This window comes from Papio anubis, chromosome 12 (genome assembly GCF_008728515.1).
Source record: "Papio anubis isolate 15944 chromosome 12, Panubis1.0, whole genome shotgun sequence".
Classification (NCBI taxonomy): Eukaryota; Metazoa; Chordata; class Mammalia; order Primates; family Cercopithecidae; genus Papio; species Papio anubis.
In genome coordinates, this window is record NC_044987.1 from 40,224,688 (window position 1) to 40,251,641 (window position 26,954).

General features: G+C 43.1%; 1 protein-coding gene across 1 annotated transcript in view; it reads right to left on the reverse strand.

Annotated features, from left to right (window-relative positions):
• Positions 1-9,174: 9,174 nt before the first annotated feature.
• The window catches only part of PANX1 (pannexin 1), a 59,986-nt gene continuing 42,206 nt past the window's right edge, over positions 9,175-26,954 (reverse strand). The window contains exons 3-5 of the mRNA XM_003910554.5: positions 16,126-16,349; positions 14,455-15,110; positions 9,175-13,898 (exon numbers count right to left, since the gene is read on the reverse strand). Of these exons, the coding sequence (XP_003910603.2) occupies positions 13,819-13,898; positions 14,455-15,110; positions 16,126-16,349 (960 nt within the window). The 3' untranslated portion in view covers positions 9,175-13,818. The remainder of the gene's footprint in view (positions 13,899-14,454; positions 15,111-16,125; positions 16,350-26,954) is intronic.

The following is a 26,954-nucleotide window of genomic DNA, read 5'->3' on the forward strand; positions in this document are numbered from 1 at the left end:
GGGCAGCCAAGATAGTCCAGTGGGCCACAGCTGGTGCTATCTCATTCCTTTTGTGGATGTATGTGCCCTCTCAGAACATTGTCTTTTCTTGGAACTGGTGAAAGGAGCTAGAAATGTGTGCAGGGCACCAGGCTTCTAGCATGTCCTATAGTGGGGGTGTCCTCAGGGACCCTCATCGTTCCTTTGGTTCCCAAAAGCTCCACTAGATCTTCCTAATAAACAGGTGTTGGCAGATTCTGATTCTCCTGGAACAACTTCCCATTCTCCTAGCTGTTTTCTGCTGGGTCCCCCAGTTCAGTGCACAGGCAGGCAGTATAGCACAGGGCAGGGATTCTCAGATGTTGGTATGTTTCAGAGTCACCAGGAAGGTGTGATAAATGCACATCCCCAGGCCCTGCCCCAGAGGTCCTGACTCAGTGGGTCTGTGGAGAGGCCCAGGAATCTGCCTTTTTAACAAGCATGTCCACATGTTCTGATGCGAGTAGTCCTCCAGCCGCAGTTAGCACTGACATGACTTGGGTTTTGGAGTCAGGCTGGCCCAGGATTAGATCCTGGCAGTGTGGTTTGGGCAGGTCACGGAGGCTCCCAGGCTTCTGTTTACTCCTCTAGGGAGGGTGCCAACCTACTAATTATTACGTAGTAAGGGGTAAACTAGTTCATTTAGACTGTGTGCTTTAGCAAAACACCTACCGCAGCAGGTGCTTAGTGAAGGAAACTCTTTTCCTAGGGCCAGGAGACTTCCCGCCTGTCCCCTAAGCCTGTGCACCATCACCTGGGTGCATGTCTCTTCTGATGACATCATGGGGAGTTATCTGAGGGCAGGTTGGTTGCCGGCTTGTTCTGGGGGCTGCAGGAAGAAAGAGGGGACCCCAGGGTGGAGGTGAACTAAGAAGATATAAAGCTGGCCTAGCCTAGCCTTGGCCCTTGCTGCTCTTCACCAAGAGGCCTCTAACTCTTCCCTGACCCACAGGCCACATGCACTCATCTTGCACACCTGAGCTTGTGCTGCCCCCTGCCTAGAATGCCACCATTGTTTTGGCTTCTTAATCTGGTAAATTAGAAGCCATGTTTCTAGGCTAAACCCAAAGGTAACCACTTCTGTGAAGTTTCCCCTCTGTGCCCCTAAGTAGTATTCCAGTGATGTTTTGTATGCCTCTTAAGAGCACTTAACAAGTTGTATTGCATTTCCCTTTTTATCCCCTTACTCCCAGGCCGGAGTTCAGAGTGCCCGTGGCCCTCAAGGGCAGGAACTGGGTCTGATTCATCCCCAGTGTTTGTTACAGTGCTGGCCACAGAGGCAAAGTACAACATGTTTGTTCAATAATTAAGTGAATGGATGCTACCAAGCTGATTCTGCTGCAAGAACCTCAGAGTCCTCACATTCCAAAGAAGAGAATCAGCCTGGCACGGCGGTTAAGAGCACAGGCTTTGGAATCTAAATTCTACTCTTCCCTTAAAAGCTGCTTGCTTTGGTCTGAATTAATCTCTATAAATTTCATTTTCCACATTTGTACAACTGGGGTTGACAATATCTATCTCACACAGTGGTTATGGATATCAATTAAGTCCATGTCCAAAAGTATTTGGCACAGTGCCTTACAATTAACAAAATTCCAACACCGTAACTCCTGTCAAATGGCCTGGTCAAGCCATACAGATTTCAGGCAATTTTTATTATTTGTGTGTACTCTCCAAATTCTCCCCTATGAGTGCATACTACTAGTCTAACCAGGAAAATGCACGTACCCGTTGCTAAGTCCTGTGCAATGGAACTGACTCTTATAGACTTGGATTCTGGATTATCACAATCCTAAGTTCAACAGGCTCATTTCAGAGACTGTCATCTGGATGGGCTCCTATTGTAAGGTGACCACTAAAAACATGAAAATAGGCCAGGCACGGTGGCTCACGCCTGTAATCCCAGCACTTTGGGAGGCTGAGACTGGTGGATCACCTGATGTCAGGAGTTTGAGACCAGCCTGGCCAACATGGTAAAACCCCGTCTCTACTAAAAATACAAAAATTAGCCTGGCGTGGTGGCACACGCCTGTAATCTCGGGAGGCTGAGGCGGAAGAATCACTTGAACTTGTGAGGCGGGGGTTGCAGTGAGCCAAGATCACGCCACGGCACTTCAGCCTGGACGACAAGAGTGAAACTCCATCTCATAAATAAATAAATAAATAAATAAATACAAACATGAAAATAGGGTAAAAAAATTACTGAGAGTTCTACTGTAAGGCCAACAACAGACTCTAATAAAATAACCAGAACCAACATTAGGCTTCACGTGTGCCAGGCATTGTAGTTGTTGACATCTGTTCCCTCTTTTAACCCTCACAAGAGTCTTCTGAAGTAAGTGATATTATCACTATTTCTTGGTTGAATATTGTGTTGTTAGAAGATCGAGGAAGTTCTTTAAGTTGTGCTGCAAAATCGCATCTGCTGGCCTTCGGAGCCTCTTTAAATCCACTGAAAAAGAATTCCTCAAATCAGTGGCACTTGACCAAAATGTTATATGTTGATAGAAAAATATGCTTAGATATGTGTTAGAAAATTATGATGCTCTTTCCCTTCTGAAACAATTCAGTCCTAAAATCATTAAGCAGGTGAGCAAGGCAGCTTGGTGCAGATTATCAGACCTCAAGACAAGCGAGGAGGTGGACACTCTGGTGATAACTGTGACTCTGCTGGGCAGCCCAGACTGGACTTGTGAAAGGCAGCAATGCATGGAGGACCCTCACTCCATAGACAGTCATGTATTGCATAGCGATGACATTTCGGTTGAGGACAGACTGCACATACAACATACCTTATTTTTACTGCACCTTTTCTATGTTTAGAGTTGACAGATACACACATACTTAACGCTGTGTTACAATTGCCTACAGAATTCAGTACAGTAACATGCCGTACAGGTGTGTAGCCCAGGAGCAATAGGCTGCATCATACGGTTATACTATCCAGGTTATAGGAGCTAGGTTTGGGTAAGTTCTCCATGATATTCACATGACAAAATCGCCTAAAGAAGCATTTCTTAGACTGTATCTATATTGTTAAGTGATGCATGACTATATTTCTATATTATCTGATTTTCTTTTGCAACAAATATATACTCATCAATAGCTTGCATCATCTTTAAAAATTAAAACTAAAACTAATAAATGACAAGAGAGAGAGGAGGAGTAGAAAATGAAAGGAGCCAGTGGTCTGTTTTGGGATTCACTTTCTGCCACCCCAGCCAGGCAGGGCAGGATGAGCTGGCAGCCCTGGCCCGGGGACAGGAGCGCTGAAGCAGGCAGAGCGTGTGTCTCTGGCAATGCCCACGTGGGTTTGCGCAATGGGCCTGGGGGCTGGGGTTCCCCGGGTAGCTTCTCCAGCCTCCGCTCCAAATGCTCAGGAGGTTCACGCCCACAGGGTCCATCTGGCTGCTGCCCGTGCTGAGTCAAAGATGTTCTTGAGTCATTCCGAAAATGCCCAAGGTACCTTCACAACTCTGCCATCTTTGCTGCCACTCATGCGGGGCCCAGCAACAAAACCTGGGGGTTGCAGATAGGGTGTCTCGCTGCTCTTGGATGAGGTCGGGATTTTTTTTCTTAGCAATGGCCTTTCCAGTATCCTTTCCCAGCTGAATTTGCCTCCATTGGGTTCTGAGCAGCAGCTCAAAATGACGTCCTTTTCACTTAACTATTGTAAATGAGTTTCTATTCGAGGTAAGATAAATAGCTACTATTTGTTGAGCTCCTGTAGAGTGCCAGGTACATTATTCTCATTGAATCCTCACAACAACCCTGAGAGTAGACACTGGTACAGAGAAAACATTTTAAGTGACTCACTGAGTTACCTCTTGGAAGTATTAGAGCTAAGACTCCAAACCAGATTTTCTGATATCAAAACCCAAATTGAGCTTTCTCAATATGCTAAACCGCCTTTCTGTAGTGCTCCAATAGTTTGGGATTTTCTCATTTTTCAAACATGGCTTACAATGTGAATAAAGAAAATGCTGCTAGACTTAAAAAAGATTGAGAGATTGAGTGTTTATTATGTGCCGGCATTATGTTTACTGCCTTTGTTTAATCAACTTCAGCCCTCATCAAAACACATGACTTTCTGTCATAGAGGAGGGAACCAAGGCCCAGAGAAGTCAAGAACTCAGGTCACACAGGTCACTGGGCAGTCTTAGGCCAGAACTCAGGCAGCTTGTCTTGAGAACCCATTCCCATAATGTCCCTCACCCCAAAACTAAAGGAATATCCTCACTGGATGGTGAAGATTTAATGAGCTAATACGCATTGTTTAATGCCTGGCATGTAGGCACTCAACAAATACTAATTTCCTTCCTTCTTGCCATCTGGATTCCCAGGGATCTAGTGTGGGACACCATGAAAGAAGACAACCCCAGAGACACAGACCAATAGATTTTAGAGGTTGTTTAGTTCGAGCCCCTCACTGGGCAAATGGCTCAGAAAGGTGGAATTATAGATGGAAACAAAGCTTTAGGCTTTCTTGGTCTTCCTCTCTTTTGCCACCATCATTCCGAGAAAACTCCATGAGCCCAGAGGCTTGCTGGATTTTTCACCTTAATATGCCCAACACCAGATAGTAGGTGTTTGAAAACCCCTTTATTGAATGAATGAATGAATGAATGAATGAATGAATGAATGAAAATGAATACCAACTTCACTCTGCAACTGAGTTTGAAGTCATGAAGGCTATTTCCTCATGGGAGCTTCCTATCTAGGGAAAAGCCAACAACTCTTGGCTCCCTGCCCTAACCTGATCAATACTCAGGGATGACTCACTGGCTTGAATAGGAGCCCAGCTTCTCAGCTGAGGTACTGCACAAAGACCATCGTTGGGCCAAGTGGGAGATGGATCACCTGGCACAGAGTGCAGGCTTGGAGGAAGGCATAGTATAGTGAAGGGGGCACTAGGTTGGGAGCAAATAGGGTATGAATTTTTCTCCACTTAGGCAGTGGGAGTCAATGACTTAGAAAGATGGGAAAACTTTTGGAGGGATTCTACCATGTGCGCTTATTACGTTGCTTTCTCCATGTTTAAAGAATGAGCACCTGCAGTTTGTTCCCAGAAGGGTGAAACACTGCATCACCCACACACTGACTTTCAGCTTCCATCCATCTCCCCTTAGCTTGCTGTGTGTGCTCAGCATGTTGCTAGACTGAGGTTGGGGTGGGGAGGTTGACAGATTATTTGCTCCTACTGTTAGGTTGAATTGGCCAGAATCTCCTTAACTTCTGATGGTTCCTCTTAGTAATTTTCCATCCACTGACCCCTACCCTGCTTCTTGGTTATAAATTTCCACTTTCCCATGCTGTATTCAAAGCTGAGCCCAACCTCTCCCACTGTGAAATCCCATTTCCCACAGTGAAAGTCCTGATACCTACTGTGATGCTCCTTAATAAAGTTTGCTGTCCTGTGCTTTAACAAGTGCATCAAATAATTTTTCTTTAACAAAGACTACTAAGAAGGCACGAAGATGCTTGAATGTAACAGACTTGTAGCCTTTATGAGAACAAGGACAAGCAGCAAAACAAAACAAAAAAAATAAACATCAATAATGACAATTAAGGCAAGATAGTGTGACTGTTGGGGAAGCGGCCCAGTTCTTACTAGTTTATTTCAGATTAAAAAGCTTCAAAGGGAGGAGGTAGTTTTGCATCACTATGAGCAGGTGAGAATATGCATCCAGTTAACCAATTCTGCTTAGAGGGCAACTTAATCTTGCAGAAAGGAGACAGACCTCAAGGGAAGAGAATCCCAGGTCAAAAGAAAGCCACTGACAAGGACACAGGGACAGAGAAGAACACTTCATTAGGTGGGAACAGACTTGCATAAAACAGTCTGGTCAGCCTATTCTGTCCAATATGGTAGTCACTAGCTACATGCGACTATTGAGCTGTTTAAATGAGGCCAGTGTGAAATAAGATGTGCTCTAAGTAAAATATACACACTGAAATTTAAAAATGTAGAATAAAAAAAGTAAAATTTTATATTGATTACAAGTTGGAGTCTTTTGGATATATTAGGTTAAAATAACCATTAATTTCACTCACTTATGTGGCTATTAGAAAATTTAAAGTTACTTATACATGTCTCTCATATTCAACTGGACAGACTGTCTAGACCATCCTTTATTCTTATTTTTACTATTTTGAGACAGAGTCTTGCTCTGTCTCCCAGGCTGGAGTGCAGCGGCATGATCTCTGCTCACCGCAACCTCTGCCTCCTGGGTTCAAGCGATTCTCCTGCCTCAACCTCCCGGGTAGCTGGGATTACAGGTGCGTGCCACCACACTTGGTTAATTTTTTTGTATTTTTAGTAGAGACGGGGTTTCACCATGTTAGCCAGGATGGTCTCAATCTCCTAACCTCGTGATCCACCCACCTCAGCCTCCCAAAGTGCTGGGATTACAGGCATGAACCACCACACTTGACCCCTTATTCTTTTTTTAATGTTTACTCTTTTTTTTCTTTCTGCTTTCTTTGCCACAGCCATAGTTTTGGGTAATTTATTTCAAATGAAGCTTCCCTTATCTCATGGGTTACTTAGAAATATCATAAGGAACTCCAAAGGCCTCTGTACTTAATGCTTCCTTTCTAACAGTTCCGATATTCAAAATGAACAAATGAGTCAAATCTCTTTGAGTCTCTTTACCTCTGAAATTACCATGAGAACATTTCCTTTTACATTCCTGAATCTTCCATGAAAGCTTGGGTTTTATTATTGGATTCTTCGCTTCCTGAGGTAATGTGAATTTCATTTCTGGGAATTTGGAAATGATTTTTTGGTAACACTTTAGTTGTTTCCATTTCCTTGTGTCTGAGAAAAGGTACATTGCAATAGTGGAACAGGGCTCTTGGGAAGATCTGTTTTGACTTTTCTTCATTCATGGGCTTGGCATGCTTCTCCTCCCCCTGTGGGGTCTCCACAGCCTCTGGTGTACCACAGAGGAGCATTTGGGCCTTTTCTTTCCACTCCCCTTTCAAAGAGGGGAATTCAGAACACTGGCATTATATGAGGGGAGAAGAGGTAGGATTTGATCAGCAAATTACCTCAAGTCTGCAGTTTAGTTACTGTAATTTGGTTTTTATCAAGGGGGACACAGGTCGGTAGCCTCCAGCTCGGCTTCTCTCCTTCCTCCTCTGCTCTCAGCACTGGGTGGTGGTAGGAGGGGGATGAAGGTTGGGGAAAACTTCATAAACATCTTCCTTGGGTGGACACAAATTATAAACAGAAAAGGCATCACTATTCTTACTACAATGGCATTAAGTATCTCAGATCAATAGCACACCCCAACTGCGGAGTTCAAATAAGGTGGTAAATGTTAGAACTCTTAGAAAAGTGAGGCTACTCAGATGTAAATTAGCATGGGTGCAGATGCGAGAAACCATCATCAAGAGAAGTTTCTTAGAAGTGCTTCAGAAAGCCTTCAAGTTAAGCCCTCAATCACCAAAATAGGAGAAGGAAATACAGGACGAGCTGTACGTGGCCACTTCAAATTGGGCAAAGTAGGAGGAGTCGTGATAGAGATGGATAAGGCTTGGGGGAAGAATTCACTTCTAACTTGATGCTGTCACCCACTCTGGACATGTTCAGAAGGCATTCATGGGGGCAGACGGGGGTCTAAATAATCCCTCAGCACATGGGCATCAGGCTGTGTGCCAGGTGCTGGGAGCACAGGGATGTGGAAGGCACCACCCTGCCTCAAGGGCCTCCAAGGTAGGGGGAGACAAACAAAGTCATCGAGGTAGTGCAGAATGCTAAGCACTGAGGCAAAGAGTAATGGCAAGCACAGAGGGCATCTAAGTCAGGACAATGGGAGGGACAGGTCAAGAGTACTTCCTGCTGGGGAGGCTGGAGCTGACTTCTGAATAGAAGGTATGAGGCGGGTGAGGACAGACAGAACTGAGAAAGCAGAGAGACTTTTAAGAAACAGTGCAGGAGGCTGTGTCAGAGATGAGAGGGAGAGTAGTGGGTATGTGATGATCTTGAAGAGGTGGAGCCTTGTATGGTCTAAGAAACAAGGTTGTTCTTTGTCCTGAAATCCATACAGAGTCCTGAGGAATTTAAAACTGGTGATGGTGAAATGGTAGGGAACGTTTGCATAATCACAACTGCATTCTAGAAAGACCATAGACATGAAATGTGTTAGCTGGGTTAGATACAGTAAGACTATCAATCCACCACTGGGAACAGAGGCTGGCCTCAGAAGACTGTCAAGGGGGTAAAGCTATAAGTCTCTGAGACAGACAAGGTAGGATTTAGGTTATCTGTGCTGACAGAGTGTAAGGTGGCCCCATGACTCCGACTTAGAGTGTGGGCAGGACCTGTGACTTGATTCTAGCCAAGATAATATAGCCAAGGTGGAGGGTTTTAGCAAATGTGATTAAAGTCCCAAATCAGTTGATTCCGAGTTAGGCAAAATGAATTCTGCCAACAACCTGGGGCAGCTTTGAAGCAGCTCCTTCCCCAGTTGAGCTTCAGATGAGAACACAACCTTCCACAACTGGGTTGCAGCACTGTGAATCCCTGACCACAGGACCTAGCTGAGCTGTGTCCAGATTCCTGACCCAGGAAACTGCAAGATGATAAATGTGTACTGCTTTAAGCTGCTAAGTTTGCAGTAATTTGTTATAGAGCAAGAGAAAACGAATACAACATCCAAGGGTCCCGGGTTGCCACCCTGGGAACAGCCGGTGAGCAAGATAGTCAAAGCTAGCATTTAGAGAGAATTTACTATATTTGTGATATGCCAGGAATGGCACTAAAATTTCACATGGCTCTGATTACCCACAATAGCAAGCTGCACTAATTGACCATTGTACAAAGGAGTCCTCCTCTTGAGAGAGGTGAGCAGGAGAACCCATGTTTAGCAGCACATGGTTGCTGATCTTTTTTTCCCAAGCCCAGGCAAACAATCCTCAATCAGAAAGCAAGTGATTTGTGCTTTAGAAATTCCAGAATCTGTGGGCCCATAATCAAGGATTTTCTTCCTTTAGTTACCACCAGCTGGATTTTAGCAAGTAGCATGAAGCCTACTGAATTTTATGTTTCCAGCAGAGAGGAATGAGCCTCAAGACATTTTGGAATGCATCTCCCATTACATCTTCCATGAAATGACTCGCCCGAAAGGGAAGGCAAGAAATATTAAGACATTTTTCATTACTTACTCAGTTTTATTTAGGTGGACACAACAGTGAAGAACTCAAACATGGTTTGACCTTTATGTACAGACACAGCAGCCTGGATTTTCAGCCTTTCATTCTTCTTTAAATGAAAGTCGGCAGGCTCAAAATGCAGAGCTTGGCTAAGTGACTTCTGTGGAAATATGAAATATAATAGTGATAACCACCAAGGGCTTTCAAGATTCTTGTGTTCTTCTAAGGATCCTTTCTTAACACCATGATTTGTTCTCATCTTTGTGGAAATGAAACCAAGATGGCCTTAATTTGTAAAGTCCTTCTTCATCTGTTGGCAGTCTTCTTACAAAGGATGCAGCAAAAAGAACACACACGTTTCTTTCAAAGTTTTGAAGAAATATAGTCATTAAAAAGAATTTAAATTATGCCTAGAGCACCATTTTACAGAATACCATTAAATTGTAATTACGTGCTTTTAAAAAGCCAGCTTGTTAAAGAGTAGCTGATGGTTTCAGTTTTTATAGGGAACACTTGTAACACTGCAGAATTCTACAAGGGCTTTCTCCTCTGGTGGGCAGGGAAAAAAAACCACTCAAGTCATAAGAAACTTTTATAGCTTTCAGGAACTTGAAGAACAATTGCTGAATAAATTTCATGCTTTAATGACGAAGTATTTTTACAGCTAAAAGAGGAAACCCGAAACATAATACATTTCATTTAAAGCAGGCAGAAAAACCAACCACAAATTAATATCTATTGTATTCCACATGACACAATATCATTGTTGTCAATCGTTTTAAATGGTTTCACTTTATTTGTGAAAAATAAAGCCAAAATGCCAACAACTTCTCAGAAGGAACCATTTCATCATCTCCATCCCCTCAGATAAAACCTCAATTACTGGTAATTGTACATTTCCATCAACATCCCCTTTTAAGAGGTTTATTCTTTTAAAGCTTCAATTTCCCTAATCACTGAAAGGCAATCTTGAACTTGTATTGAATTTGGAAAGTGGTCAAGACTCACTCCATAATAAGAAGTTAAGGACCATCACTACTTAAGGTGGAAACCTATTCATTTGCAGAAATATTCCTCTCTCTACCAAGAGGCTAATGAGCCTCCCCTTCCCTTCTCCTTTCTAAAAATAAAATCACGTTTGCCTTCTAAAATCAAATCACAGTTGCCAACAAATTAGGATTTATCCTAAGAGTTTGTCCATTCATTTCAACAAACATTTACAGAATGCCTCATCTGGGCCAGTCTCTGTTTTAAGCACTTGTGATACAGCAGTGCATAAAAATTCTCACCCTTACAAACCTTTGATTGACCCAGGACTGACAATAAGGAAAACAAACCAAACACGAGCACATTTTAAAAAGGTATCTAAAAATCTGCCTCTGATAGCTGAGCTAATTCTCACAGGCACAAACTGCCCTGACCTGAGCTCTCTCTTGGACAAGCAGTTCCCACAAACGAAACATAAACATGCAAACCAGACCCACTGAACAGGTGGAAGTTTCCAGCTTTCTCACAGTACAACTGTAAGGTAGGACATAGCATGTTACAGTGTTATGTCCTTCCTCCCCACACTCCTGTGAGGCGGAACAAGAACAATTACTTGACCCTGGAGGAAGACAACGCCTTGTGGTCAGGGAGAGAACAGCAGTTCATGCCGGCTGCCTGGTCTTTCTAGGCCCGCTGCTGCCCAGGCTTCCACTGACCTTGTTAGGTCTGACTCTAGAAAATGAAGGCAGGTACTCAAAAGGTACAGTTCACCCAGAAGAATGTAAATGTGACTGAGCTAAGCAAACGTACAGCTGAGTCTTAGTGTTGGGGGAAGTAGCTTTCATGAAGGCAAAGGGAGCCCCATTGTTTGCTGTGTGGCTTGCTCCTCAGCCGTTGGAGCACAGCTTTTTCAGAGGCATGGACTACAATGACCTCCTAAGGTGCACTGAAAATGTTGGCTGTAGATCTGAGGAGAGGGTCCATAGCTATAAAAATATTTGCAAGGGTGTTGTAACCCCTCGAAGTTTAAGAATCTCTATGATGGAAGTATCTGTCTATCCCTTCATAAAAGTGAAGATGTGTTGGAACGCTGCTTTCAGAGTACTCTGTGTCCCTCCCAGCTGCAACACTTGTTTCCAGCCTGGTTCAGCAGCTTGCTGGTGGTTTACTAGGCAGACGTGAGCCAGAAACAAAATCAGCAACCCTGGAGTGGTCATTTAGGATCTGTTTGTCTCCTTTTACAAAGCAATGAGTGCTTTTATAAAAGCATTTCTCCTCAGGAAACTGACTCCTCAAAAGTCGTTCTCCAAGCCAGTAGCTCACAGTAGATGGATGAGTTTACCTGTCCTAAAAATACTTTTTTTTCCAAGCTGAAAGGTATCCCCAGGCCTCCACACCAGCCTTCTGGGGCCCTGACAGTTGTTCAACAGTGGCTCCGCATCCTCCACAGGCTTGTTCTCTCATCCCTGCGAGGGAAGGTTCAAAAGGCAACTGGATCCCTTATTATTCAAAATCACTGCGACTATTTTGCACAAATTTCAACCTAGAGGATTTGCAGCTAAAGAACCTTAAGGTGGTCATCTGCCTCTGGGAAAAATGACAACTATATTCTCAAAACCAGCAGGTACAGAAACTACAGGAGAGAAAACAAAAATAATGTGGCCTCTCCCAAGAACACAGGGCATTTGCTAGGAGTTTTCTGGCATAGCCTTTACTGTGGCTACACTTTCTCCTCTTAGGCACCAGCCCATGTCTCTGCTGCCTTTTACTGGACTCTGAAGTCCTCAAGGATGGGACCTGCCTATGCGTATCTGCACATCCAACCTGGTACTGGTGACTGGGACATCACAGACCCTACTAGAGCTCAGAGAGTGGGAATGGCTTGGAGACTTCCTGGTCTCCTAAAATATCAATTTTTACCATTTCAAAATACAAATTACGGATAGCCTACAGAAGATGAAGCTTTTTGTAAAAAAAAAATCATATCCTAGAAAATATATCTCATAAATCTTTTTAAATTTTCAAAAGAAACCAGTGTAGAAATTTGTGATGGAACATCTCAGATATGGCAATATAATAATTTTGCAAATTCAATTATTTAGGTTACTGCCATTTCTAAGTCACAGCATAATTCAACAGTAATAAATATCATGTAACAGAATAACTTAAAGCACTGATTGCTGCTTTGATATTTATCATCAGCTTTCCATTTCAGAAAACATCATAGAACTACAAATAAAATCTGCTTTTCTGAATATTCTGAAAGGCAGACAGCAGCTTATATAACTTCCGTTCTTCAGAAAACAGTAATTAGATTATGTAAACAACTGTCTGTAAGAGCCAAAAGTAAACTTGGAGGTTCCTGAGGATTACTCAACTTATGCAACGTGCTAACTTTCTAAGACTAAAACTGGGAAGTTCCACAGATGTTAAAGATTTTTTTGTGTGTATGTGTAAAATGTGAACATAGGATTTACATAGTTGGAATTGGGAACAGTTTTGAACATTTTCTGAATCAGCTTTAAATGTTTATGAAATAAGCTTACATTTGTCTTATCCAACCATTTGTAATCTTTATTCTATAATTCGCCACCAGTGCTAGAATTTTCTTCCCAAATGGCCTCAATTCGGACACTGAATAAACAAAAATGAATTTTTTAAAGCTGTGCTTAAATATAAACAAAATAAACTGCTAAGTTTTTCTGGCTTCAAGCACGCCATATGAAGCACGCCAATGTCACTTACGTGCCCTGATCACATTCAGGCCAAGTGTTCTTCACTTTAAATACTCCTGTGTTCCATTATTGTTTAAGTAAAATCCTGTTTCAAATGCCTTTGATAACAGAGAAACATCCTGTAGACAAACTCTCCGAAAGTGACTGAATTAATGTCTTCTGTGATGTCAGATTTCCCCCCTGGGCTCTTTTGGAAGCATTCTTCCTGAATTGAAGTCACTGTGAATATCCTTTAGATTTCATCTTGTTAACTCAGTTTTCAGTCAGAGCAGCGCTTGGGCCTGCTGCCCTTCAAGGCATAGTGCAACAAGTAGTGGTGACGGGACTTCCATCAACCTTACAAGGTTGACAACTAACAGTGTAAAGAGAGTTCGAATGTGGGCCAAGGCATCGGACCTTACACCTAACTTAGGACACAGGTCGATCTATGGATCATTAGCCAGTGAATGCTTTTCTTGTCTAATGGTCTTTAAGGGCACATAAGAAACTCATGTTAAATTATATCCTGACATGTTATTATTCCATGAAAGCAAAACAAATCTCCCAACGTGCTTGTTTTCCAGTAGCTCTGGGTCTTGTCTCACCACGGGTACAGAAACGTATTGCTCCGAGGCTCTGACAGGGCTACTGCTCTTGACTAATCGTTCTTGTCTTTCTGCTTTTCATTTGATGAGGACTTACATATAGTTACTTGCTGCAGTTTACTTATCTCTCAGGTGCTTCCTATGGGAAGATCATATACCATTCTTCCATAACTTTTTGTTGCTCATCATTTCCATTAGGGACTCAGTAAGACATGCTCAATATCTTCACCAAGAACCATTTATTGCAAATCAGCTGTGAAACAACAGGGGTGCTTTAGCCAAATTAAATCCTATGTCACAGATGTCACAGATTTTCAGCTCAAGGAAAAAAATCATCAGCAAGAAGAATCCAGAAGTCTCTGTCGGGCATTCTTCTTTCCATTATTTGCTTTAATTTCACTGTCTATGTTCATATCTGTCAAAATTGAAAACAAATATTTATGACAGAAATATAGCAGGAATTATCAATACTAATCAATTTCTCTTCTGCCAAAAATTCCTCTCACAGTCTATACCATGTTTTGCTTCTTAGCCTAACTTCAGAGCACAGTGAAGTTAGGACAAGAAAATGAATCAATAAACTTTCAGTCCCCTTTGAAAGAGAAAGTCAGAGAGTAACAGAGGAGATCAGAGGTACAGAGAGGAAAACCAGTAAGATAAGACAAAAATAAGCAAGAAAGATAAGGAAGAGTGCTGAGCAAGACAGAGTGTGAGACAGAGAGAGAAGAGGGAAACACCAGAAAAAGCACAGAAGTTATCCTTCTTTGGAAATGTAGAGGAGCACCAATTATTTTCCTCTCTCTCTCAATACTGAGGGGTTCCCACCGCCTCCCCCCAACCTTGGTATTAAGGTTTTTAATGCTTGGAAATGGTTTAAACGATGGGCAGGGTAAAGACTGTCAATATTCCCACAAGGCTGCTACAAAAGCTCTCGGTGGGCTTCTGTAGCCTCTGCCAAAAGCAAACCCTACCTTTGAGCTCTGCTGTCTGGTTCCCCTGCTCCTCTCTCGTCTCTGTAGACATGGGAGTTTTGCCATCAACAATATCCATCTTGATCATGCCAAGGTTTGTCAGGAGTAGCATTGGGTCGATCCCCTGACCACTGCTCTTAATATTCTCCAGTACCTTAAGACACTTGTATGACTTGACCTCACTTATATTTTCCTCCAAGAAGAGATTGTAGAGGCTCAAATCGTTGTACCCTTCAGATTTGAAATGCAGAACATCAAAAGTAGGGAGGATTTCGTACACTTTGAGAACATCTGTCTTCTGTCGGAATGGAACAAACAGCGTGTAGACAACCACGGGAGCCAGCAGGACATAAACCACAAGGTTAATGACACTGAGCAACTGGAAGACGCCCACGGCGATGAGTTTGCACTGAAACTGATCGGGCACGGTGCTGTCGTTTCTCAGGATCCCTGATTTGATGCTGCACACAAACTCGTCTGAGAGTGAGGAGAGACTGAAGTAATAGCCCAGGTAGATACACGCTAAAAGTATAATGATGAGTGTCAGCAGGCGGCAGCTAATGTACTTAATGATTAAATTATTAGAATTTTTCTTTGTCTTCAAGTACTGCTCCACAATTGGGTACTTGAAGTGGCTTTCAGATATCTCCCACAAACTAAAACATGAAGGAAACAAAAATAACGTAGGCACTCATCAAGACCATCAAATATTAAAGGCAGATACACATTCAATAATGTCACACTAAAAATTTCAAACACCCATACTTCTTTACCTACAACTTCAGTAGAGTGGTCAAAAATAAAATCCGTTTAAGAGGAAGAAAAGGAATAATAAAATACTTTTCCCCTTAATATTTAATAGAAGGCCTAGTTAATTAAATGAGTTAATATTTGGAAATTTTTAGAATGATGCCTGGCATCTGGTAAATCCTAAATACGTGTAAACATACGCCTCTTACAGGCGAGGGGTGGGACAGCTCAGGGGGTGTGGGTACAAACTATGGGGTCTAAAGGGCATGGTTCAGTTACCAGCACTCTTACTTATAGCTACAGAAGAGTATTTTTATCCAGAATAAAAGTGGAGGGGGAGGTTAACAAATGCACTTAGTAATGTTGCTCTGAGGGTTAAAGGAGATAACGTACTTAAATAACTCAATACGGTGTGTGGGATATATTAAATATTCAAAAAATGATGGTTCTTAATATTATTATTCCAATTATTCAATAATAAGAACCAAAGGAAGAATGTGAAAAGGCAGGGCACAACCTACTCCTTCCCCATTTCTCTCTTATCGCTTGCTCAGCTGCCTTGAAATCCTCTGTGCATCTCCATTAAGGAGTTAAATAGATCAAAGCAAGCAAGCCTCATATAGTACCTAAATCTGTTACCCCTACAAGAACTGCATTTTTAAAATGAGATGGTAACGTTTCACTCATCAAGGGAAGGAGTCTTGACAGAAGGACAAACAAATGGGTGGGATGGGTCGGGGCGAGATTTGGGGAGAGTGGACATCCCTGGATACTACAGGCTGTCACTAGGTGCATGACATCCCCCTGCCTCTGCTGCTGCCCCACCTCCTAGCAGTGAGAACTCTGGGCCCAGACTGGCAGTAGAAGGGCAGAGAATTTGTCCTACAAAACCCGATGAGCTGCCTGCTGGGGCTAAGTTACCTTTGCCCCAAGTTCTCGGCAACACCTGGAACTGAGCAGGCTCCATCTCTCATGTCAAGGTCACACGCACTCTTTGCAGCCTTAATTGCACGGTTGTAAACTTTGTCAAGTTCTTCCATGATAAACTTCAAGTCTGAGCAAATATGAGGAGCAGCTGCGAAACGCCAGAACAGTGGGGGCAGGTACAGGAGGATCGCAAAGAGCAACAGGATGTAGGGGAAAAACTGAAAAACAAGAGAACAAATCATGGGCTTGACAGACCCCCCCATGCAGTAACCTAATGGCCCAAATGATGCTCTCATTTTCTCACATCTTGAGACCAATGTGCATTGTGGAAATTGGGCTCATTACCTAATAACTACTTCTTATGGCTAAATTCCCCTGTCCAGGTAATATCTGACACTGGTAACTACCTATTTTTTTTTCTTCCATAGGTATTAATTTGAAGTAATCAGCAACTGCATGGTGACACATGGTGTGCACGTTCTAATCACAGAAGGAAAACAAAAAAATAAAATTACTCCCATTCCCTGAACAAAATCCCAGTTAAAAAACCTATAACTATCACAAAGGCTTCTGCTGGGTTTTTGTTGTTTAATTTTTGTGGTTTTAAGAAGCAACTAAGGCATACGGCTCCATTTTTGCCCTCCTCTGGAATCTGGGAAAATGCCAAAGAAACATATAACTTCCCCCAAAACAAATTAGAAAAGCTTTGACTTCAGTGATTCAGTAATCATCCCAATAAGACAGCTGAAATAAGCAGTTGAATTAACAGAATGCAGAATGAACGTGGAACAGACTTTGAAGGCAGTCCAACACCCTCATTGTATAGTTGGATAAACTGAGGCTCAGAAAGGCCATCCACAACAGGCAAGGGAATCAAGAGGAGAGCGTCCAGATCAGGGTGCAGACACACACCAAACAAGATGGGATTCGCACGTCAGAGAGGGTGAGGAGCACCCCAGTAACCAAGACCACCAGTTGGTCAGAGATGGCTTAGCCTCAGTAGAAGACTTAGGAAGACTGTAAATGGCAGTCAGCACAGATCTGAACTGAAGCTCAGCACTGTGGCCTTGGGGAGTGAGGTTACCGAGTCTCTGACCCTCAGTTTCCTTATCTATGAAAAGGTCATGGAATAGAGGTGTCATGAAGATTAAAGGAGATAATTGATGGAAAATGCTTAGCAAAGGGCCTGGCATGGAATAGGCACTCAAACACTCCAGGTAACCACAAAAAGGTTAGCTAGGTGGACATGTTACACTCAATCTTCACAGCAACCCTGACAGGGACTCTATATATGGCTCCATTCTGCAAATGGGAAGAGAAAGCCGGGAGCAGTTTCTGGCCCCAGATCACAAAGCTGGTAAGTGAGAATCAGACTATGTTGCCAACCTCTCTGAACCCAGAGACATCTTTTTCCAATTGAACACACTCTCAAGTACTTTCCTCCTCTGGAAAACTTCTCCTTACTTTTGGATGGGTCTATCTCCACCATTTCTCAGAGCTGTAACGGAAGAGGTCATGATGGCCTTAAGTTGACATGAAACCCTCCCGCGCAAACATTTCTGGAAGTGGACGGCAGACCCCACAACATGACCCCCACTGTAATTTCAGATGTACAGGGTATTCCCATCAGCCCCTCACTCAGTTTCCCCCATTGCTAATGACTCATATTTCTGTGATACATTTATCAAGACTAAGAAGCCAACATTGGCACGTGCCATTATCAGAAACTAAACTTCAGACTTCTATTTGTAAAGTACACTGGTTGTTTTTCCACTATTGTCCTCTTCCTGTCCCAAGATCGAATCCAGGGTACCCACTGCATTTAACTGCCATGTCTCCCTAGACTCCTTGGTTTTGTGACAGTTCTTCAATCTTTCCTGGTTTTTAAGTGCATAAAATAATATATATAGGTTCACAAAGGAAATAGAATATTGATATACAGTTATCAAAATATTAATATTTTGAATCCACTTCTTTATTCATACTTAAAATAGGATCTAGCAGATGATCTAACAGCTATTGACACTTTGAAGTTGTGAAGAGCAAACGATATTCCAGGATATCTGTGATTTTCTGTGGGTGACAAACTCACAGGTACTGCTAATATCACTATGGATTGTTGCCTACATAAAAACTTTTTTAAGCTAAATTTTATTGGAAGTGAATAAAAAATAAAGCTGTCATACATTTTCCTATCCTAGTTTGCAGGCCTCCTGTCACTATCACAGACCCACATAAGGAATCTCTGCCCCAGACGCAAGAGAGAAATAAGCACAAATGGCCCCAAAACTTTGCAAAGCCCTCTTACCAAGACAGCTGCTTTACTTTGGCATTCTGGCATGGGATGAGGTGTCTCAAAAGTATTAACCCAACTTGCAAAGGGCTGCTACACAATGACACACACAGCAGGTTGTGATTAGCTGAATTTTGGCTGCATAATTCATAGCTGGCTGTGGGGAGAAGGAATGTTCGTTTAATTCATGCCCAATCGGAAGGGTGCCCATTAGTTTAAAAACATAACTGTATGACACAGAATTTCTGCTGCTTCTATAACCATGAAAGCCAGGCATTCTATCTGGAAACCACAGGGAGAAAACTGTATCTAAAATGGGCTTGTGAAACATCTATATAGGTCACTTTTGTTTCAAAGCTATTTGAATAACGGCATTTCACCTCAAACTGTTCCCTTGAATTAATAAGTGACTATTTACAGTCTGTGGCATTTTAAAACATGCCCAGTGGCACAATAATTTGGTACAATAAGTGGTATAATGAATAGCTCAGCACAGCTCATTGTAATTAGAAAAACAAATTACATATTAGGTATAATTTCCCTAAAATATCCTTGTACCTTGATCACCACTATAGTAACGTCATTTAATGCCCCATATCTTGGTTGTCTCCACACTTAAACCTCTTTTTATTTATTTTTTCCCACCAAAAATAAAAAGGCAACTTCCAGTGAGTCTATAAAAATGTAGTAAAACAGGAAATAAGAATCCAAAAAAACCCCATAAAATTAGTCTTTGAAATCCTTTTGACCAAGTAAGAAATATGGAAAAGCTGCAGGGCTTTGAGGGTGCATCTGCAGATGGAAACAGCTTTGTTCCTAAGCTGTGTCAACTCCACATTAGGCCTGGGATGTTCAGCATCTCTTGAAGCCATGATGGCACTATTTTGCGCGATGCTCGAGTGAGTATTGAGCTCTTCCAAGAATAGGGAAACTTCTCAAATCCTTGTGGAACCAAGCAGCTGTCCAACTACAATTTTCAATCTATCTGCCTTAAAAATGTGTGCTGTTTCTGGAAGGGGTGATAGTTAGAACAACAGAAAACTCCAGATGGAAGGAACCTAGAGGGTGAGCCAGTACAACTTCCCTCCATATTCAAATCCTCTCTACCTCATCGACGGCAAAAAACCATCCAGTTCGGACTGAACGACTCCTCCCCTAACATGCATGTAACCTCATCTTACGAGATTCAGTGCAGATGGGTAAATTCACTCGAAAACATCTTCTGGGGACCTGCTATGTGCCAGGCAGTGGGCTGGATGCATGGTCCCCGCAGACTAGGCGCAGAGTCTACCCCAAGATCACACAGGACAGGTGGGAACACAAGCTGGTCATTAAATCATCAAAACATGTAGGTACTAAGTACTGAGGCAACAGAAAAGTCTCCGGGGAGGTGGTCAGGGAAGCTTCATAAAAGAGGTAACACCTGAAATATGTCTTAAAGTACGGTGCGGCAATAAAATAAAACAAAGCCTTCTGTTAAGACTCAGCACAAATGTCACCTCTGTGGCCCTTTGGAATCCTCTTTCCTCTGCTTGGAATCCTTTCCTCCTTGCTTGTCTGTTGAATTCTCACTCATCCAGAGCACCAGGGTAAATGAGCAAGCCTGTGAGTGAGGAAGTGGCCAGAGCAGAGGCCAGAAGGGCGTGCTGGGTTGAATACTGCCCCCCACCCCTAATTCATGACCACCGGGAACCTCAGAGTGTGATACTGTTTGGAAATAGGTCTTTGCAAATATAATTAGTTAAATTAAGATAAGGTCATGATAAATTAGGGTGGACCCCGGTCCAGTGACTTGTATCCTTATCAGAAGGCCAAATGAAGACACAGAGACAAACAGGAAGAAGCCCTGTGATAACAGAGGTAGAGACTGGAGCGATGCATCTACCATCCTAGGAACACAGGACTGCCAGCAGCCACCAGGAACTAGAAGAAAGCACATCACAGATTCTCCCTGGATGCACCAAAAGGAGTCGAGTCAACTCTGGCAACACCTTGATTGTTCTGGTCTCCAAAACTAGGAGCAAATACATTTCTGTTGTGGTAATTTGTTACAGCAGATGAAGGAAACTCACAAAAAGAGTAAGCAGAGACTGAATTAAGGCGGCCACAAATTCCCACACCATACACAATGGAGTACCACTGGTGGAGGGCATAATCAAATATATTCCAGAAAACCACTATAGAGGCAAAGAAGAAACACACGGGAAGGAGAGAGACCAGGCAGGAGGTCACTGTGGCAGAGAGGCAGAAAGAGAAGACAGATCTGAGAGCAACAGATGGGGAAGACAGTTCAGTGTCCACACAGAAGAGGGGGGTGGAAAAGGAGAAGAACTGAGGATCACACTGGGTGTGCAGCTCATGCAAGGCCATGGGGGTTGGAACCATCAGGTGAAATAAATGAAGAGTCCCAGGTTCAGAGCAGACGGGAGTGAGGTGGGAGGCAGACCTGAGAAGACGAGAAATTTTGAACATGAGACACCTGCGGTCAAAACGCCCTGGTGTGTCGTAGATAACTGAAAGTAAAGAAAAATAATCTAGCTGTACAATTCAGGATTTGGTAGCACATATGTGGTCAAAGCCAACTGTATGGTTAAGATAATCCAAGAAGAATGGGCAGAAGGAGAAGACCATGGACAGGCCTGAGACCCTATAACATTTAAGGGTCGGGCAAAAAGAGAATCTTGGAAGAAATGGACAAAAGTGGTCAGAAAGTAGGAAGTAGGTGAACCAAGAACGTCCTGCACTGGGGAAGTGGAGTAAAAAGATGCATGAAGGATGTCTGTTCTGGCTATATGCTGTTCAGGTAATATCGCACTTACAGACAATCCTAGACAGCGGGAGTCATGAGTGAATGGCTACCCCTAAAAGCTAATGTGCACTCCCTGAGAAGCTTACAGAAGGCAGAAAATACAGATGGCATGGCTTCTATTCTGCACCCCAGGTGCTGTGGTTTGCACTGGGTGACATTCTGAAGTGCAGTTGGAGGGAACCCATCATGGAGAGAGCCCTGGAGAAGACAGTGAGCAAAGTATCTGTTCACAGAAGAAGGAAAAGATGCCTACCAAGATAAGTAGAAACAAGTGACAAGGAACAGCCTTCCCACGGATCTATGAAATGCAATGAATTGTCCTATGAGGCAAGGAGCTCCCTTTCAAGGCAGTTTGTGATTATCTGAGAGAGTGTGAGTATTCTAGATTAAGGATCCATACAGTCTTCTTGTAAAGGATCAGAGAATAAATATGACAGGTTTGAGAGCCACATGGTCTCTGTTGCAGCTGCTCAGCTCTGCCATTATGGTGCAAAAGCAGCCACAGATAATGTGTGAACAAATGGGGCACAGTTATGTTCCAATAAAATTTTATTTACAAAAACAGGTATGGACTGATTTGGCTCAAGCATGTGTGCCGTAGTTTGCCAACCCTGGCTCTGCGTTCTTACTTCTCAAAGAGTGGTGTGGTCCGTAGACCACAAACCTCAGTTATCACCTGGGAGTCTGTTATAAGTGCAGAATTGCAGGTCCCCATCAGATCTGATGAATCAGAGCCTGAAGTTCAACAAAATCCGCAGGTGATCTGCATGCACGGAGAATTTGAGAAATGGTCTACATGGGTGGTGCCCACATTGTAAGGCAGGACGGGCTCACATCGGAATCTCCTGGGAAGCCGATAAAAACCACATTCCTGATCTTAACCATAGAAGCTCCAACCTAATGGCCTGGATGGCCTCGGGATCCTGAATTTTCACAAGGCCACTCTGGCAATGCTAAGGTTTGGAAGCCTCTGGTCCGGAAGCCTCAGAGGATTCCTCCAACCAAGTTTCTATGAGTCTACTTAAGAGAAATAAAGATTTGCCCACTCTCTTAATTTTGTTCTTGTTTTTCTTATTGGTTTTTTTTTTTTTTTTTTCAGTCAAAAACTGACTTTCCTGTTTCAGAGAGAAATCTTACTAATAGTTGCCTCCTACGTTCTAAACTTGAACAAAGGGAACAGAAAACTCAAAAGAAAAAAAAAAAAAAGCCAGTTCTCAAGCAGTCTTAGAGCACCACCTACCGGCCCCCCTGACTGTACCTGCATCTCCAGCAAAGGCCTCACAGTCTGTCCTTAGAGGCCATCAGTAGTGCATGGAGTGGGAGAGAAAGGGAGGAGGAAGACAGGGAGAAATCAAAGTCAGTTAGGGAGAAATGACACCATTGATCATACCAGTGTCATACCAGTGCTGACTTAAACATTACACTAAATAACTTCTTTGGAGGAACTGAACTCTCCTAACTTCAGCATCAGAATTAAATTGAGAAGTGCTGAATCAACCCTGTGCCTCTAATCCCCCATCCTTTGTCAGGATGCTCCTGGAGAACCAAGTCTGGTTCTGAACAGGACACACAGCTACCTCACTGCCCTCCTCCCTTCCACATATACTCTTCAAGCACCCACTATGGACTACGCATTGTCTCAGGGGTACAGGGATAAACAAGACACGGTCATGGTCTCTGCCTGCATAAAGCTTACAGTCTGAAGAGATAAAGAATTAATTAAGCAGAATTATGGCAAGATATTTTCATGTGAAGCTTGCATTTTATTTGAAAGTGGTTGGGGAAGGCCTTGGAGGGCAGGAGGTAGAGATAGGGAGTGGGATGTCTGAAGTTAGTTTCAAGTGACAGCAAGTTCAGAATGAGGTGGCCACAGGAACTCATGATGGAAATGGAAAGGAGGTAAAAGTTCTTGCAGATGAGACAGAGACTGAGGCTAGATGTGCCATCTAGGAGGACACAGAAGTCACCCTGGAGTGGTGAAGGAGGATGAGCATGACTGAGTCCTGAATGAATGAGGGGTAATTGGGAGAAGGTGACAGCAATGAGGAGGGCATGAGGAAGGCATAGCCAGTATCCAAAACAGCTAAGGAACTGAGTTTTCTATGAAGAAACAGTAGCAAGGTAAGGAATACAGGCATGGGAAGAAATTATGCAAGTCCATGAGCATGGTGAACTGAGGACCTCCTGGGTCAACAGTGGGCTCCCCTGCTGGACAGCTCTTCTGCCAGAAAGACTCTCCTTGTGTTGACTGCAGCTCATCAGCAGGTAACCATCACCTACAGGCTACAGTCCAGAGTTCTGAAGCCACAGAAGTTAGAACTGGACCTTTCCACATGGGAAACATGCCTGAAATTTGAAGGAGGCTGTGGGCTCACCTGCCATCTGGCTGTGGGACCTCGGAAAAGGCACTGACCACTCTGGCCCTCGGAGTCTGAATGAGAGGACCCTAACAGTTTAACGGTCCCAAGTCTGCTCAGTGTGGAGAAGCCACAAGAAAGCCTTTTTATCCTTGAAAGATAATCCAGCAATTCCACTTTGGGGTATGTATCCAAAAGAAACAAAGTGAGGACTCGAACAGATGTTCTCAGCAGCAATAGTCACAATAGGCAAGAAGTGCAAGCAACCAAGTGTCCGCTGACAAATGGATAAACAAAATCCCGTACAAACTTACAATGGAATGTTATTCAGTCTTAAAAAGGAAGGGGATTTTAATGTATGCTACCACATGAATGAACTCTGAAAACATTTTCTTAAGTGAGATAAGCCAGACACAAAAGGTCAAATATTGTATGGTTTCACTTATATAAGGTATCTAGAATAGGCAAATGCAGAGAGACAGAAAACAGAATGGAGGTTGCCAGGGGCTGCGGGGATGGGGAAATGGAAAATTACTGCTTAATAGGTGCAGGTCTCAGTTTGGGAAGATGAAAAATTCAGGAGATGGATAACGGCAATGGTTTCGCAACAATGTAAATGTACTTAATGCCACTGGGCTATATACCTACAAAGAGAAAGGTAAATTTTATGTTATATATATTTTATCAAAAAAGAAAAAGAAAAACTTGAAACAGAGATCAACGTAGAAATAAAGCAGGTGTGATTACTGAATCTGGCCTCAGAAAGCCACACACTAATATTCGTATCTGGTATAGGTTTTATTTCTCCAATTAGGCTGAAACTTCATTTCTCTCTAACTCCCGGCATTACCAACCAAATCCCACAAATTGGATGGCTGAAAACCACAGAAATTTGTTCTTTCATGGTTTTAGAGGTGAGGAGTTCAAAATCAAGGTGCTAGCAGGGCCATGCTCCCTCTCAAGTCTCCAGGGAAGGATCCTCCCAGCCTCTTCCAGCTTCCAGGCGCCCCAGCATTCCTTGGCTTGGCAGCGTAACTCCAATCCAGTCCCCTGTGGGCATGCGGCTGTTTTCTCCCTGAGTGTCTTCATGTTGTCTTCCCTCTGAGCACGTCTGTGTCCAACTTTCCCTCTTCTTATGAGGACAGCAGTCATACTGGGTTAAGGGCCCACCCTACTGCAGCAGGACCCCATCTTAACTAATTACATCTGCAGTAACTGTATTTCCAAATAAGGTGTCACAGTTTAGGGCACACTGGGTTAAAACTTCAACGTATCTTTCGGGGGACACAATTCAACCCATGACACCACCCAAATGTAGAGTTAACTGAAGTCTCAGTCCTCACCTTACTCACCCTCTTGGCAGCATTTGACACAGGTTATTACATTGACACCATCTTTCTTTACAAGATACCCTGCGTTTCAAGCATACACACACTGTTAACACTTTCCTCATCACCCCACCTCTCTGTGTCTCCTCTGTTGACTGGTCCTACCCCACCCTCTCTCCATGTTGGAGCAGCCCTCAGACCTTGCCCCTGTCTACATATAATCACCCCCTAAGAAACCCCATCCACTCCTATAGCTTTAAACACTATCTATTTTCTGACAATCTGCCATATCTATAGCTCTACTCTAGCCTGCAATCTCCAGATACCATATCTCACTGCCCACCTGACACATCCTCTGGACCATGGAGCATCTGATTCAACATGTTCAAGCAGAACTCTTTGATTTTCCTCCAAAATCTGCTTCTTCAAGTGTCATGAAGGTGTCATTCCATCCAGTGCCTGAAACCTTGGTCATGTCCTTCATCCTGATCTTTCTCTCATCTTCCCACGTCCAATCGGCACATCTTGTTACTTCCATATCTTAGAAAAGATGCCCCAAGCCTTAGAAAAGATACGCTTCCCACCTCCTCTGCTGTCACCCTAGACCTCAACTGCTGTCACTCTAGACCAAGGATCAGCAAACTGCTGCCCCTGAGCCAAATCTGGCCACAAGCGATCATGTCTACTCTGCAGAACTGAGTAGCTGCGACAGTGACCGTGTGATCTGCAATGACAAAAAACTTTATGATCTGGCCCTCTGCAGAAAAGTTTGCTGACCCCCGGTCTAGGCCCTTGACATCACTTTTGACTATCCTTTTGCGTGATCTTCTAATCAGCAATAAGACACAGAGTATTGCTTTTTGTTTGCTCTTTGCCCTCTTAGACATAACTGCTTCTTTTCCTTTCTGTTCCCTAATGAGAACCCTCACTCTGTGCTTACCAAGTGGCTCTCCCTGCCTCTATTCCCTCCTGCACACCGTCACTGAGGCTTAACTCTTGGAATTGCCAAGTTCACCCTGCTCAGGTACCTGCAATGGCTCCCGCTGTCCCCAGCATTTAGCCCATCTATCTGGTTAGTTTTCAAAGTCCCCTGTAACCTAACCTACCCTGCATAGTTAATCAACGGCCCACTGCTCCCAAGCAGGCCATGCCTCTCCCAGAAAGTGCTTCCCACCCTCCCAGGCAGTGCTTTTTTTGTGCTTGTTGGGCCTGTATTTTCCTTCCAGTTGTCACCCAGCTTGTTCCTCTCTCTTCTGGTTATCAGGAAGAGAGAGTTTATGAAAAGGAAAAAAAAATTGTGAAGAAATTGTCTAATCATCTTCATTTCCTTACCTCTCATTCACTCTTCACCACAGCCATCTGCCTCCCACTTCTCCACTAAAATCATTCCTGCTGGATCCCCAATGTTTTCATTAAATCCAGTAAGTTTTATTTCTCCCAGACTGCATTGGCTTCTCTGCAGCAGCATTTAACAGAGTTCACTGCTGTCTGAAACACTCTCCTTTTACCATTTAGCTGATTATTCTCTTTCGCTGCCTTCTTCCATGTTTATTTTTCCACTAACAACGAGCTCCTTGATGAAGGGACCATGTCATCTGTGGCTCTCTGCCACTGTACATACATTCTAGCATATCAATCAACGTTAGCTGAAATCAACTGTGACTAAATGTTTTCAGCTCAAGAATTTCCATTTGATTCTTTTGGTGCAATTTGCAGTCAGTTCCCTGTAAAAATCTCCATATAATCATAATTCTTTGAATATATTATTAATGATTAGTTAAAATGCATGGTTGATCAATCTACTATCTGAATCTCCAACAGGTTTGTTTCCATTTCTGATTTTTCTCTTGGTTTTCTTGTACACCTAGTTATTTCCTAGTGAGTGCTGAATATCATATATTAAAAACCTGAGCAAGAATTTGAGAGCACATAAGAGGAGGCAGAGCAAGATGGCTGAATTGAACCCTCCAATGATTGACCCCCCTGTTAGGAGATAGACAATATAAAAAGATATAAAGTATCTAGGCAAGAAAGTA